The following is a 16,825-nucleotide window of genomic DNA, read 5'->3' as shown; positions in this document are numbered from 1 at the left end:
ATTTACGACGGTTGCAGTGTCCTGAGCTCCTGTGATCCCCTTTTCGATGGGGAATCCCCGATTCGCTTAACAACCGTCTTGCTAACTTATCCTCTGTCTGCAGAAATTCACTTTACAACCGCGGGGAGAAAGTGTCGTAAAATCGGGTGAAGCTCCCTTCACGGCCGTCTCGCTTAGTGACAGAAATATTGGGCTCGGTTGTGGTCGTAAGTGGAGGACTCGCTAAACGAGGACATAAAGCAGAGCGCCTCAACCCACCCCCAATGGGACTCACCGGGATGGCAGTGATGAAAAAATTCCAAGGAAGAAGAGTTCCTACGCCCAGGAGAAAAAATATAATTCCCACGCAGTAGAACCTGGAAAGAGAAAACCCCATCAGGTGACTGGACCTTGACTCTACCCACTGCACCATACAGCCACGTTCGGCCGGATTCCCATACACCAAGCTAGAAACGGCAAGTTTGCAAAGAAACGTTGATCAGACGGATGGTTCTGATAGAGTGTGACTTCAATGAACCATGGTTACGATATGGCTTAACGTGTAAACCCGCACACACAGTTTTATTTGTCGTGGTAGCCAGGATTATGGGATTATTGAATTATTGGAATATAATTCTGGATTGGATTGGACTGGACTGGAGTGGACAGGACAAGACAGAAAATAGAGTAGAGTAGAATAGAATAAGAATAGAATGGAATAGAATTGAGAGTAGAATAGAATTAGAATAGAATAGAAACTAGAGTAGGGTAGAATTAGAATAGAGTAGGAAATAGAGTAGAATAGAATAGAATTAAGAATACAGGAGTAGATAGAGTAGAATAGAATTGAATTAGAATAGAAAATAGAGTAGAATAGAATAGAATAAAAATATAAAACAGAATAAAGAATAGAATAGAATATAGAATAGAATAGAATAAAGAATAGAGTAGAATATTCCTTATTGGACAAACCAAGGAAATTTTGTTCCAGTGCATAAGCTTTCAAATGTGCATACAAACAACAGAGTGATAAATCATAAATCATTAAAAAAAAATCATAAGGTATAAACCACAAAGTGATGAATCATAAGGTGCCAATAGGTGAAGGTGCCAAAGGAAAGTTGGAAGGAGAATAGTAACACTACTATATGGGTAAGTATCCTTAGGCATAAAACTGCTGTGGGGGTTTGGTGCTTAGCCGAGTGAGTCATAGCAGTTTGGGAGCAGAATCTCACCCTCCAGGACTGAGTTCCTTGAATGGCAGGGTCTGAAAACAGTTTCTGAAATTGAGACTATTGATTCCGTCTGTTAGCCAGGTTCCCACAACCCAGGCTAAGCAATCCAAATGGATGTGCCTACAAGACCCAGGACCTCAAATAACGGTCAAAGGAGGACGTTGCTGAACTCAGCAGGGCTTGTCTTGCTACCTGATCCGTTTTTGACATATGAGCACTGAATTTGGGTGTTCATAAACAGAGAATATTGTGGTCTCAGATCAGACAAGTTTTTACCTCCGCAAAAATAAATGAGTGAGCGAGCAAGAGAGAGAGAGAGAGAGACAGGGGGGAAGATAGAGAGATTGATAGATACATAGGTAGGAAAGGGAGAGAAAGAAAGAGAAAGAGAGAAATGCATAAATATAGTCCTTAATAGATGCTGAAATAGATGATAGGTAGGTAGGTAAGTAGGTAAGTAGGTAGGTAGATAGGCAGGCAGGCAGGCAGATCAATGGACAGATGACAGACAAAGAGAGAGATGGATATAGATATAGATGATAGATGGATAGATAAACAGACAGACAGATAATAGATAAGAGAGAGAGAGATGGATATAGATATAGATGATGGATAGATAGATAGCTAAACAGACAGACAGATGATAGATAATAGATGAGAGAGAGAGAAAGAGAGAGAGATGGATAGATATAGATGATGATGATGATGGTAGGTAGGTAGGTAGGCAGACAAAGGATTGATGAGAGAGAGAGAAATGGATATAGATGATGGATGAATAGATAGATAAATAGGCAATGATAGATGAGAGAGAGAGAGAAATGGATATAGATGATGGATGAATAGATAGATAAACAGACAGACAATGATAGATGAGAGAGAGATGGATATAGATATAGATGATGGATAGATAGATAAATAGACAGACAATGATAGATGAGAGAGAGAGAGAGAGATGGATATAGATATAGATGATGGATAGATAGATAAACAGACAGACAGATGATAGATGATAGAAAGAGGTGGATATAGATATAGATGATACATAGGTAGGTAGGCAGGCAGGCAGGCAGGCAGGCAGAGAGATGATAGAGAGATGAGAGAGAAATAGAGAGAGGTGGATATAGATAATAGATAGATAGATAGATAGATAGATAGATAGATAGATAGATAGATAGATGCATAGAGAGAGAGATATTAGTCATTAATAGATAGATGCTGAGATAGGTAGTAAGTAGAGAGATTATCAACTGCACCACTTAACAACCAATGCCCTCATTTGTCATTGTCAACCAAGGACTACTTTTGTGTGTGTGTTTATGTGTGTAAAGTATATACCCAAAGGCCTCAAGCAGCAGCATTCATTGGCTTCAGATTTAATACTTCCGCAAACCGTCTCTATTTCATCCACGGAGGGATTGAAGGAAATTTTTTAGAGGAAATTTTCCAGCAGCAAAAAAAAACAACCTTCCTCCCCCCCCTCCCCCCCCGAATCCAAAAATATGTGGTAAGTTAACACAAACGCCAGCATATTTTAAGAAACCCCCCCCCCCCAAAAAAAATAGAGGAAATGATTCGAATGATCCTGCCTAGAGGAGTAAAAATATTAAGTCATTAGTCAAATATTACTCATGGGCCTGATTGAGGCCAAATGCTATGTATTTACAAAAAAAACTACCCCAAAATACCAATGTTTTTCAGTGTTTTCGAAAAAGCCGAAGTTTTTCTCCTGATTCATATGTCAAGAGGGGGAAAAAAATTCCCTTTATTTTTTTCCTTTATTTATTTCCAGACTTGAAAATGTAGCTTGCAAAAGTCCTAACAGAACATTCGTTGGGAGGGCAGAAGGGGGTAGAAAAGAAACCCCTGTTTGCCAACAAAATCTGATGATTTTAAGAGTTTCCATACTCATCCTGCTGGCAAAAACACTCCACGTATGGTCAGAGGCACACCCTTCATCTTTAAAGCCCCACAGGGGATTGTCTCACAGCTGCTAAAACACCTTTCCATCGAAAGGCTGTGGATGTTGCTCAGAATTCCAGGAAATTAACCCCAAATTGAACCCGTAGGATCGATTCTTGCATCCTAAGATTTTTCCAAAGCACATCACGTCCTGGACTGGCTATCTTATTTATTTTATTTTTATTTATTTATTTTGTCCAAAATATAATGAAAGTTACAGAGGATATACTCATAGTAAAATATATCAAAGAAAGAATAGAAGAAAAGACATAGGAATAGAACAAACATAAATATAAAATATATATACAGTAATCCCTCGCTACTTCACGGTTCATCTTTCGCGGATTCGCTAATTCGTGGGTTTTCAAAGGGGGCTTAAATCCATTAAAAATTCATAAAATTCTTCTACAGTAATATTGTACTCTATTAAAGAAACTGGTAGGATATCACATGTAGTTTCATCTGAGAAACATTATAGAATGACTGTTTAATGAAAAGAGTGGGTTTTTAAAGCCTAAATACTCGTTAAATACATAAAAAATACCTTTCCTCTACTTCACAGAAATTCGTTTTTCACGGGTGGTCTTGGAAAAATGAGGGATCACTGTATATAAAGATATGTATGTATGTATTTAGATATATAGGTAGGTAGGTAGGTAGGTAGGTAGGTAGGTAGATAGATAGATAGATAGATAGATAGATAGATAGATAGATAGATAGATAGATAGATAGATAAGTAGGTGGGTCGGTAGGTAGATAGATAGAGAGAGATAGAGATAGGTAGGTAGGTAGATAGAGAGATAGAGATAGATAGATAGATAGATAGATAGATAGATAGATAGATAGATAGATGTAGGCAGGTAGAGAGAGAGAGAGAGAGAGATTATAGAAACATAGATAGTTAAATAGATAGATAGAGAGAGAGAGAGAGGTAGGTAGGTAGGTAGGTAGATAGGTAGGTCGGTCGATAGCTAGATAGCTAGATAGCTAGATAGCTAGATAGCTAGACAGACAGACAGACAGACAGACAGACAGACAGACAGACAGAGAGAGGCAGGTAGGTAGGTAGATAGATAGAGATAGATAGATAGATAGAGAGAGAGAGAGAGAGAGAGAGAGAAAGAGAGAGATGATAGATAGATATAGTTAACTAGATAGATAGAGAGAGAGAGAGGTAGGTAGGTAGATAGATAGATAGATAGATATAGATAGATAGATAGAGATAGATAGAGATAGATAGATAGATAGATAGACAGACAGACAGACAGACAGACAGACAGACAGACAGAGAGGTAGGAAGGTAGGTAGGTAGGTAGATAGAGAGATAGAGATAGAGAGGTAGAGAGAGAGAGAGAGGTAGGTAGGTAGGTAGGTAAGTAGGTAGAGAGAGAGAGAGAGAGGTAGGCAGGCAGGCAGGCAGGCAGATAGACAGACAGACAGACAGACAGATAGATATAAAGAAATATCTTATGCTAAAGGAAACACACACACATTGCAACTCACATGTCTTTGGGTTTTTCCTGTGGACCCATGATTGCCCGAAGTGTGAGCAGGAAACTAGCACACTTCCTCTTCTATTCACACCAACCGCAGCTGGAGCTGGAAGGGGAAAAGAAAAGGATTGAAATTCAGCTGGACGCCTCCCATTGCGCTGAAGCCAACTTGTCTCATGCCTTTGCCGTTCGTAGAATCCCAAGGCTTCAAGGGACCTTGGAGGTCTTCTAGTCCAACCCTCCACACAAGTAGGGGGCCTTACACCATCCCAGACAATCGGGTGTCCGGGTTTTTTGTTTTCTTGAAAAAGGATTTAAAAAAAAAATTTGTAATATCCCACCTTTGTTATTTTTAAGATAAATCAAGGCAAGGGATAGATAGATAGAGATAATAGAGCTATAGGGTAGGTAGGTAGGTAGGAGGGTAGATAGATAGATAGATAGATAGATAGATAGATAGATAGATAGATAGATAGAGAGATAGATAGAGAGAGGGGGGGAGGGAGGGGGGGAGGGCGGGAGAGAGATTCTGTTTTCCTCCAAATAAGACATCCCTTGATAATAAAACCAATTGGGCTTTTGAGTGCATGGCAATAAGGACAAGTGCTTATTTCAGGTTTCAAAAAAATATAAAACACGGTCTTATTATGGGGGAAACACAAGATAGATAGATAGATAGATAGATAGATAGATAGATAGATAGATAGATAGATAGATAGATAGATAGGAGGGAGATAGATAGAAGATAGAATATAAGGGCAGACTAGATGGACCATGAGGTCTTTTTCTGCCGTCAATCTTCTATTTTTCTATGTTTCTATATCAATAGATGGGAGAGAGATAGGAGAGAGATAGATAGATAGATGGATAGATAGAGGCGAGAAATGGACAGAGAATGGATGAATCAGATAGATGGGTAGATGAACGGGATGGATAGATAGATAGATAGATGGATGGATGGATGGATGGATGGATGGATGGATGGATGGATGGATGGATAGATAGATGGGAGATAGATAGATAGATAGATAGATAGATAGATAGATAGATAGATAGGAGATAGATAGATAGGAGAAAGTAGAAGGGCAGACTAGATGGACCATGAGGTCTTTTTCTGCCGTCAATCTTCTATGTTTCTATGTTTCTATATTGATAGATGGGAGAGAGATAGGAGAGAGATAGATAGATAGATGGATAGAGAGAGGGGAGAGATGGATAGATAGATTGGATGAATCAGATAGATGGATAGATGAATGGGATAGACAGACAGACAGAAAGACCCAACACACCTTCCTCATCCTATTTTTCCCCACAATAACAACCCTGCGAGATTGTGGGTTGGGCGGAGAGAGAATGACTGGTCCAAAGCCATCCAACCAGTTTTCACGGCTTAAGGCGGGACTGGGAACTCCCAATCTCCTGGTGATTGGCCCAAAGTCACCCAGCTGTTTTCCATGCGTCAGATAGTGCTAGAACTCCCAGTCTCCTGGTGTTCAGTCCCCTAGCTGGCTTTTGTGCCTAAGGCAGTGCTTCTCAAATATTGGGGTGGGCCTCCTTGGGGGTGGGGGTGCAGAGCGATGCTGGGGGGGCACGTAACCCCAGGGAACATGATTTTTTTTGCCACAGGGAGTAGGGGGGGGTTGCACCGAACAACAGCACACAGCACAGAGCACGAGATATAAAGTGCAGATCACAAACCCTTAAGAGACGCCGTGGAAAAAATATTTAACAGGGATGAAAAGAAAGGAGGAGAGAGACGGAGCTAATGAGACAAACGTCAGTCTCCTGAAAGCTAAGACGAGGAAATAAGACGAGGAAGCATATATGCAGCGCTTGGTTTCATTGTGATTATAGTAGCAGATGAGGAAAGACCAGTATGTTGACCATGTCTAAACATGTTGGTAGCAGACAGAATGCGGCCAAATAAATTAAGGCGTCACTTAAACACATTACACCCCAATCACGCTGATAAGCCGCTTGTTTTTTTTCAGAGAAAACATTGCTGAATATTGCAAATAATCATGTCTGCAGAGAGTTGGAGGGACGCGTGAAATATTTATTTCTTCCTGGGGGGCAGGGTATAAAAAAATTATTAAACACTGGCTTAAGGTAAGCCTAGCCTAATGGTTTAGCCCCTAAGCCAAACCAGCTCTCAATTCCTCTTTTGCTCTTGCCACACCGATGGGTATTATTGCGCCAGCAAGGAAAAATGGTTTAAAAAAATAAAAATAAGAATGAGGAGGTTTAAAATATTTGGGGATTTCCAAATATAAACCCTTGACACACAACGCACCAGATTTAACTTTGCTTGAAAAGAATAATTGGTGGGATAATATCAAGGGGATATAATCTTTGGAGAAGGGTGGCATAGAAATCCAAATAATTAATAATAATAATAATAATAATAATAATGATAATAATAATAACAACAACAATAATAATAATAACAATAACAACAATAATAACAATAACAACAACCAACAATAATAGAATAATAATACTAGAATACTAATACTAATAATACTAATACTAATACTACTACTACTACTACTACTACTAATAATAATAATAATAATAATTTATTAGATTTGTATGCTGCCCCTCTCTGAGGACTCGGAGCGGCCCACAGCAATAATACTACTACTACTACTACTACTACTAATAATAATAATAATGATAATAATAATAATAACAACAACAATAACAATAATAACAATAACAACTAACAATAATAGAATAATAATACTAGAATACTAATACTAATAATACTAATACTAATAATACTAATACTAATACTAATAATAATAATTTATTAGATTTGTATGCCGCCCCTCTCTGAGGACTCGGAGCGGCCCATAGCAATACAACTACTACTACTACTACTATTACTAATAATAATAATGATAATGATAATAATAATAATAATAATAATAATAATAATAATAATAATAATAATAAATTACCAAAAATTGCAGGGTGGGGAGAGTGAAAAGTTCTGTTAATGCTCAACTTATGACCACAATGGACCCAATAATTTATATCGCTAAGCGAGACATTTGTTAAGTGAGTTTTGCCCATTTTACAAGAGCTATCTGTATTGCTCAAAAAAAAAAAATGGAACACTCAAAGAACACATCCTGGATCTGAAGGAATGAAATATTCTTATTGAATACTTTGTTCTGTGCAAAGTTGAATGTGCACAACAGCGTGTGAAATGGATTGTCAATCAGTGGACAGTTTGATTTCACTGAAGTTTGATTTACTTGGAGTTATATTGTGTTGTTTAAGTGTTCCCTTTAGTTTTTTGAGCAATATATATGTACCGGTATGTATACAGTATATGTATGTATGTATGTACAGATAGTCCACAACATACAATTTGCTTAGTGACTAAGTTACAACAGCACTGAAAAAAGTGACTTAAGACCACTCCTCGCAGTTACGACTGTAGCAGCCCTCCCCCTAGCCATGTGATTAAAAATTGGCAACCGGCATGTATTTATGACAACCTGCAACATCCTGGCCTCGTCCCACCATTGTTTGCGACTTTCCCAGACAGCTTCTGACAAGTCAACAGAGGAAGCTGGTTTCACTTAACAACCATGTGATTTGCTTAACAACTGCAGAGATCGGCTTAACCGCTATGACCCGAAAAACAAAGCAAACAAGTCGTAAAATCAGGTGTAGGTGATTACAAAACGGTCTCGCTTAGCCATGGAAGAGGATGGGTTTGTTCATGTTGGTTGTAAAGTGAGGACTTGTTCTTCTGACTCATCCAATAGATGGATGGAATGGGAAGAATAGATAGATGGATGGATTAAGATATCTAGATAGATGGATGGATGGATCATAGAGATAGATAGAGAGAGAGAGCAAAGTGATGGATAGATAGATATAAAAAGAAAAATAGATGATTAATGGATATCTAGATAGACAGATAGATAATAGATGATGGATAAAAGATTATGTAGATATATATATATATACTAGATAGATAGATAGATAGATAGATAGATAGATAGATAGATAGAAAGAAATAGATGATAGATAATAGATGACTGAAAGATAGAAAAATAGATGTTGATAGAGAGATAATAGATGATAGAAAATATATGTAGATAGATAAATAGATAGATAGATAGATAGATAGATAGATAGATAAAGAGACAGACAGACAGACAGACAGACGGAAAAATACATGATAGATGATTTATAGACAGATATCTAGATAGACAGATAATAAATGATAGAAAAAGAAGGTAGGTAGGTAGGTAGGTAGGTAGGTAGAAAGATAGATAGATAGATAGATAGATAGATAGATAGATAGATAGATAGATAGACAGATAAACTGACTGACAGACAGACAGGCAGGCAGGTAGAAGAGAGACAGGCAGATAATAGAAAGAAAAATAGAGGAAGGAAGGATGGAAGAAAGGATGGAAGAAAGGAAGGATGGAAGGAAGGAAGGAAGGAAAGTAAATGGCTTGTGAGGTGAGGTGGGCTTGGCAGAAAGGGGGGGGGGGGCATTTCGAGGGCCTGCTTGCTCCATTTACACAACCTCCCCCCTCCTCCCAAACCAGGGTCAGATGGGCAAAGAGGCCGCACTGTGGGTGGGTTCACCCCCTGGTTGGAGTCGTCCCCCCAAAAGGCCCCAGGCCTGCTCTGAGGCAATTTTGAGGGGGGTGTCCCAGTGTCCCCTCCGCTCCTTCCCTCCTCCCCGCCGGCCCTCGGCATCCCCTACCTCCTCCGGCCTGGCCCCGCGGCTTCTGCCAGGGATGCCCGGCGTCTCCGAGCCGCCCGGGGCTTCCTCAGCCGCCGAGGCATGAGACGCGGCCGCCCGCCGGGCCCGCTTCATGGCAAGAGACCCTCTGAGGCAGCCCTGAGGCGAGGGAGGAGCCCAGCCCCGCTCGCTCGGCGTCTGCGTGGAGGCCCTGCTGCCGCCTCCGCCGTCCTCCGAACGACCTCTGCTGCGCGCTCCCGGCAACGCTGGGCAAGAGAGCGGCCCGGGATGGAAGGAGGGAAGGGGGAAAGAGAAGGCGGGAGGGCGGAGAGAAGGAAGAGAGGGAGGGAAGGAGGGAGGGAGAACAATAGGGAAGGAAGGGAAAGGAGAGAAGGGAATAAAAATAGAAGAGGGAAGGAGGGAAAGAGAAAAATAGGGGAGGGAAGGAAGGAGGGAAATAGGGAAGAAAGAAAGGAGAGAAGGGAAAAATATAGGGAAGAAAGAAAGGAGAGAAGGAAAGGGAAAAATAGGGGAAGGAAGGAAGAAAAGGAGGGAAGGAAAGGGAAAAATGGGGAAGAAAGACCAGGAGAGAAGGAAAGGGAAAAATAGGAGAGGGAAGGAAGGGAAGTAGAGAAGGAAAGAGAAAAATAGGAGAGGGGAGGAAGGAAAGGAGGGAAGGAAAGAGAAAAATAGGGGAAGGAAGAAAAGGAGGGAAGGAAAAAGAAAAATAGGAGAGGGGAGGAAGGAAAGGAGAGAAGGAAAGGGGAAAATGGGGAAGGAAGAAAGGAGAGAAGGAAAGAAGAAAAATATGGGAAGAAGGAAGAAAGGGAGGGAGGAATAAAATAGAGAAGGAAGGAAAGAAGAAAAGAAAGAAAAATAGGGAAGGAAGGAAGTAAAAAGGGGAGGAAGGAAGGAAAGAGAGAGAGAGAAAAATAGGGGAGGGAGGAAGGAAGGAAAGGAGGGGAGGACTAGAAACATCCTTTCAATGTTTCTACTAACAACAGTTGCTATGTCAGGCCCTGTTTAATGACTTGTGTCAACAAACTATTAAAAAAAATCTTCCTACAATTTCAGAGTGGTTTCCAAAAGAATCGTCCTTTGTTCAGCATGGGAGGAATCTGGCCTGGGATCAACAATAACAGCCTTGCTTTACAAGTGAGGAACGCCCATCAAATAACTCGTTTTGGGAATCCACACGGAGATAATGTACTCAAAAAGTCCTCCCTTTTCTTGCAACTCTTTAACTTGCAACACTTTTCAATTTTTAATTTATTAGTTAGTTAGTTAGTTAGTTAGTTAGTTAGTTAGTTAGTTAGTTAGTTGGGATTTGTTTTATCGGTGGTTAGGAGAAAGGATAAAATAATTAATGTACATTTGATGGATACTTAATTGATAAAGTTATTGCCTGGTAATAGAATTTACAGTTAAATATAAAGATATAAGATGATGTATATGACTTAAGATTTGGATCGTTTTAAAACTCGTGTATATGACTAATTCAACAGAGCTACAACAGAATGTCAATATAGTTAGAACCGTTTTTTAGGCTATGCTACATTTTCGTCCAACTTTTTGTTTGTGTTTTAAATGTCTTGTGTATTGTATTTCTTATGCATTTAAATAAAAGTTTAAAAACTCCATTTTCTTGCAACTCTTTAACTTGCAATACTTTTTTAAATTTTTATTTTTATAGTTAGTTAGTTAGTCAGTCAGTCAGTCAGTCAGTCAGTCAGTCAAGTACAAATTTGGAATTGGATCCAGGCATAAAATACTGGTTCAGTCCCAGTACCTGTAATGGTCTGTGCTGGTGGTTTGGAGAACCAGTAGCAATGGAAGTGGGAGTCTCCACTGGAATGCCACCCTTTTCTTTCACCCTCTGCGCATACGCAAAGTGTTCCCTTCCAAACCAGTAGGAAAGGCCCTTGTCACTTTACGGTTAGATTATTGCAACACACTCTACAATGGGGCTACACAGTGTTCGGAGACTACAGTTGGTCCAGAGTACACCGCGTGAGTTGTTGTGGGTGCACCTAAGTACACCCACATTACACCAATCCTCCGTGGACTACACTGGCTCCCGATTGGTCTCCGGGCGCAATTCAAGGTGTCGGTCATTGCCTTTAAAGCCTTTCATGGCTTAGGTCCAGACTATAGAAACATAGAAGAAGATTGACGGCAGAAAAAGACCTCCTGGTCCATCTAGTCTGCCCTTATACTATTTCCTGCATTTTCTCTTAGGATGGATCTATGTTTATCCCAGGCATTTATTTTTTATTTATTTATTTATTTTGTCCAATACATAATACAGATTGAAAAGAAAGATATGTAATAATATAAGTAAAGAAAAGAATAGAAGAAAAGATATAAAAGTATAGGTGAACATATTTGAAAGGAAGAAAAGATAAATGAGATAAGGAGAGACAATTGGACAGGGGACGGAAGGCACACTGGTGCACTTATGCACACCCCTTAAATTCAATTACTGTGGATTTGCCAACCACATCTGCTGGAAGTTTGTTCCAAGCATCTACTACTCTTCCAGTCAATATTTTCTCACGTTGTTTCTGATCTTTGCCCCAACTAACCTCAGATTGTGCCTCCTTGTTCTAGGGTTCACCTTCCTGTTAAAAACACTTCTCTCCTGAACCTTATTTATTTAACCCTTTAAGCTCTTTAAATGTTTCGATCATGTCCCCCTTTTCCCTTCTGTCCTCCACACTACACAGGTTGAGTTAATGAAGTCTTTCCTGATAAGTTTTATGCTGAAGTCCGTCCACCATTTTTGTAGGCTGTCTTTGGACCCAATTTGATCCATATCTTTTTGTAGGTGAGGTCTCCAGAACTGGACACAGTATTATTCCAAATGGGGTCTCACCAGCGCTTTATACAGCGGGATCACAATCTCGCTCTTCCTGCTTGTTATACCTCTAGCTCTGCAGCCAAGCATTCTACTCCCTTTCCTTACCGCCTGACTGCACTGTTCACCCATTTTGAGACTGTCAGAAATCACTACCCCTAAATCCTTCTCCTCTTTCTCTGCATGCGGGGATGGGAGACCACGAGGAAAGCCACTGCATTTGGAAATGCAAAATTTAAAAAATGAACTGTCCTAGCAGGTGTGGTTTTTCCCCTTCCCTTTAAAAAAAAATCTTATTTTATAAAGTCTATTTTTTTTTAAGATGATGCACATAGTATAGCACAAATTTCCTCCTTCCCCTCTTTTGCATGGGAGGTAAGCTTCTGCACCCCCTATCCCCCAAAAAAGTGAAGGGGGAGGAATTAGCCCTCCCTAGCACCCCAAATTCCTTACCTTGGCGGGCGATTCTCCGGCGAGACACGTGCCAAGTTTGAGTAGGAAGAAACAAAAGGAAATAAAATACTTCCTGCCACCACTCAAAATTCCCGCCAAGTTTCAAGTGATTAATGATTAATACAGTACCCCCCTTTTTTTTCACTAGAGGGCGCCCCAAACACACATTTCAGAGATGATGGAGGGTGGAAGGTCTCTTTAAGAAGAAATTGGACAGCCAATTGTTCAGATTGAAACATTGGGTAAAGGTGTCCCCCTCCGGCAAGGGAAAGGGGGGACATGATCGAAACATTTAAATATGTTAAAGAATTAAATAAGGTTCAAGAGATAAGTGAACCCAAGAACAAGGGGGCACTATCTGAGGTTATTTGGGGGAAAGATTAGAAGTAATGTGAGAAAATATTATTTTACTGAAAGAGTAGTAGATGCTTGGAACAAACTTCCAGCAGACGTGTTCGGTAAATCCACAGTAACTGAATTTAAACATGCCTGGGATAAACATATATCCATCCTAAGATAAAATACAAGAAATAGTATAAGGGCAGGCTAGATGGACCATGAGGTCTTTTTCTGCCGTCAATCTTCTGTGATTCTATGTAACTTTAAGATCTGTGAACTTCAATTCCCAGAATTCCTGGGCTGCAAATTTAAGACATCTGGATGTCAACTCCCAGAATTCCCCAGCCTGTAATTTTAAGGCCTATGGACTTTAACTCCCAGAATTCCCCAGCCTGTAACTTTAAGACTTATGGACTTCAACTCCCAGAATTCCTCAGCCTGTAACTTTAAGACTTATGGACTTCAACTCCCAGAATTCTTCAGCCTGTAACTTTAAGACTTATGGACTTCAACTCCCAGAATTCCCCAGCCTGTAACTTTAAGATTTATGGACTTCAATTCCCAGAATTCCTCAGCCTGTAACTTTAAGACTTATGGACTTCAACTCCCAGAATTCCTCAGCCTGTAACTTTAAGATTTATGGACTTCAACTCCCAGAATTCCCCAGCCTGTAACTTTAAGATTTATGGACTTCAACTCCCAGAATTCCTCAGCCTGTAACTTTAAGATTTATGGACTTCAACTCCCAGAATTCCTCAGCCTGTAACTTTAAGATTTATGGACTTCAACTCCCAGAATTCCTCAGCCTGTAACTTTAAGATTTATGGACTTCAACTCCCAGAATTCCTCAGCCTGTAACTTTAAGATTTATGGACTTCAACTCCCAGAATTCCTCAGCCTGTAACTTTAAGATTTATGGACTTCAACTCCCAGAATTCCTCAGCCTGTAACTTTAAGACCTGTGGACCCCAACTCCCAAAATGGGGCAAAAGCTTCCTGCTTAGCAATGGAAATGTAAGTCGAGGACGACTTCTATAGGATCTCCTCCTTTAGCAAAGGGTTGGACTAGAAGACCTCCAAGGTCCCTTTCCAACTCTATTTTTCGGTATTCTGTGAAATAATTTGGAGAGTTGTGCCTGAAATGTTGTGGAAACACCCAGTATAGTGGTACCTCTACTTACGAACTTAATTCGCTCCGCGACCAGGTTCTTAAGTAGAAGAGTTTGTAAGAAGAAGTAATTTTTCCCATAGGAATCAGTGTAAAAGCAAATAAGGTGTGCGACTGGAGAAACCATGGGGAGGGTGGAGGCCCCGTTTCCTTCCAGGAGATTCCTAGAGAGGCCCCACGGAGGCTTCTCCCTGCCTTTTCTGGCCTTGTTTCCTCCCAGGAGATTCCTAGAGAGGCCCCATGGAGGCTTCTACCCACTTTTTCCAGCTCTGTTTCCTCCCAGGAGATTCCTAGAGAGACCCCATGGAGGGTTCTCCCCACTTTTTCCAGCTCTGTTTCCTCCCAGGAGATTCCTAGAGAGGCCCCATGGAGAGTTCTCCCCACTTTTTCCTGCCATTTCCTCCCAGGAGATTCCAAGAGAGGCCCCACGGAGGCTTCTCCCTGCCTTTTCCGGCCCTGTTTCCTCCCAGGAGATTCCTAGAGAGGCCCCACGGAGGCTTCTCCCTGCCTTTTCCAGCCCTGTTTCCTCCCAGGAGATTCCTAGAGAGGCCCCATGAAGGGTTCTCCCCACTTTTTCCGGCCCTGTTTCCTCCCAGAAGATTCCTAGAGAGGCCCCACGGAGGCTTCTCCCTGCCTTTTCCAGTTACAGTTTCGGAGGCTCGGGTTTGTAAGTGGAAAATGGTTCTTGAGAAGAGGCAAAAAAAATCTTGAACACCTGGTTCTTATCTAGAAAAGTTCGTAAGTAGACGCGTCTGTAGGTAGAGGTACCACTGTACTCTGTTGCTGGATTTTTGTTGTAACAGATTATTTTTTGCAAAATTTTATAAAGGAAAATGAATTACCCCGAACTTAAAGGATTGATTTAAACCACAACTTTAGGTTTAATTACCAGGAACCACCTGCGGATTAAAAAACTACCATTAATTTAAAACACAAACTCTTGAAAGATTGGTTGTTTTCTTTTATTGGAAATGCTCACATCTAGACTTGGCAAAAAATAGGCGTCGAGGTTTTTCGACGTAACACCGCAAAAGAGCAGGCAACTTTATATATAAAAAAGTACAATTTACAGGCGTTTACGGATTCGGTCGTACGAAATAGACAAGCACACCCTGTCTGATTGTGTGGTGAGATTTATATTCCCCCTTGTGTGTGCGTGTGTGTTTTTAACACAAGTCCCACATTTTGAACACAACGTGGTTTTAGGCTTAACGACATTCCGAGGGCGCGACCCTCGTCGAGGACTCTTATCGAGAGGTGGCAGCATAATACGGAGAAGACGTCACAATTTGAACACGACAATTAAGGGAAGAGTTAGGGGTAAGAGCAGGGATGTTGCGGAGGTTGTGGGAAACGAGTGAGACCCACAAAGCCTCCGATTTCTGCTCCCGAGAAAAAGCCGGGGAAAAGATTTCCAAAGCTTGTCACAAGCCGTTATTATTATTCAAAACGAAATCGAAACACGTACAATCTAGAATACGCATCAGGATATAAACATCGGCGATTTCTCCCGTGCCACTGTTCTCGCAAAAGTTTCCCCGTTGCTCGAATAAGTGCCGCCTGTTACGGTACAACGAAACGACTTGAGGATATCGTCTCCGCGATCTATACTCCTGGGTATTTTTTCAACAAGGGTCAGATCCCAGCCAAAGGGATTTTTTGGGGGACTGAACTCCCCTTGGGTGGTCAAAAAATGAGAGCTTGGGCCATTGCGGTCCCAGGCCTCTGGGAGGGAGCCAAAGGATTACCAAAAAAATCTGAGTAACTCACATGGTGGTTATGTACACAGCAGATTCCACTGTCGAAGGAAATGTTTTGGTCACACCAAAACTTGGGGGGGGGAAGAAGATTTATTTTTTGATGTGCAATTGAAAAAAAAAGCAAACAACCCACCCAAAACGAATTTCGTTGGAAGCCATATTTAGGATAGAGACCTTGAATTCTTCGTCACCATTTGCCTCCAGAAGTTGTGAATGCTCCAACACTGGAAGTTTTTAAAAAGAGTTTGGATAAATGTTTCGTCTGTAGCGGGGTAGGGTTTCCTGCCTAAGCAGGGGGCTGGACTAGAAAGCCTCCGAGGTCCCTTCCAACTCTTGTTATTCTATTTCTATTTCATTTGATGCGCAATTGAAATAATAATAATAATAATTTAAAAAAACCAACAACTAACTCCACTCCTCAAATCTGAATTTTGGTAGGAATTCAATTTCAATTCAATTTATTAGATTTGTATGCCGCCCCTCTCCGAAGACTCGGGAATCCGGGAATCCAGAGTTAGGGCAGTAGCCTTAAATTCTTCATCTCTTCCAAAATGATCGATGGATCAATTTTATCCACGGATCAATTTTATGGACGAAACCAACAAAGACCCATCAAAGAATCCTCGGGGAGAGATTTGAGCCCTGGGTGAACGGAAGGAAGCCCACATCCATAAAATGTTCTTGGCAAGAATATAGAAGTGGAATTTTGGCTGACTTCCCAGGCTGGCCTGTGGCCTTAACATTTCCTGGTGGTCTTCCATCCTGCACAATTTATTTTTTTAAAAATCCGCCTTGTGAAACCAATTCAGGTTCCCTTCATGTTGTTCCCAGTGCCTCGTGTTGTTTTTTTCCCCCACCCCTT

The 16,825-nt window shown here is 40.9% G+C and overlaps 1 protein-coding gene across 1 annotated transcript in view; it reads right to left on the bottom strand.

Moving 5' to 3' along the window:
- The window catches only part of SLC29A2 (solute carrier family 29 member 2), a 136,330-nt gene extending 126,682 nt beyond the window's left edge, over positions 1–9,648 (bottom strand). The window contains exons 1-3 of the mRNA XM_070766334.1: positions 9,408–9,648; positions 4,677–4,772; positions 275–356 (exon numbers count right to left, since the gene is read on the bottom strand). Coding sequence (XP_070622435.1) covers positions 275–356; positions 4,677–4,705 — 111 coding nt within the window. The 5' untranslated portion in view covers positions 4,706–4,772; positions 9,408–9,648. The remainder of the gene's footprint in view (positions 1–274; positions 357–4,676; positions 4,773–9,407) is intronic.
- Positions 9,649–16,825: the final 7,177 nt, after the last annotated feature.

This window comes from Erythrolamprus reginae, chromosome 13 (genome assembly GCF_031021105.1).
Source record: "Erythrolamprus reginae isolate rEryReg1 chromosome 13, rEryReg1.hap1, whole genome shotgun sequence".
In the NCBI taxonomy this organism is placed as follows: Eukaryota; Metazoa; Chordata; class Lepidosauria; order Squamata; family Dipsadidae; genus Erythrolamprus; species Erythrolamprus reginae.
The sequence above is the reverse complement of the archived record's forward strand: the minus strand, read 5'-3'. Positions and strand labels throughout refer to the sequence as shown.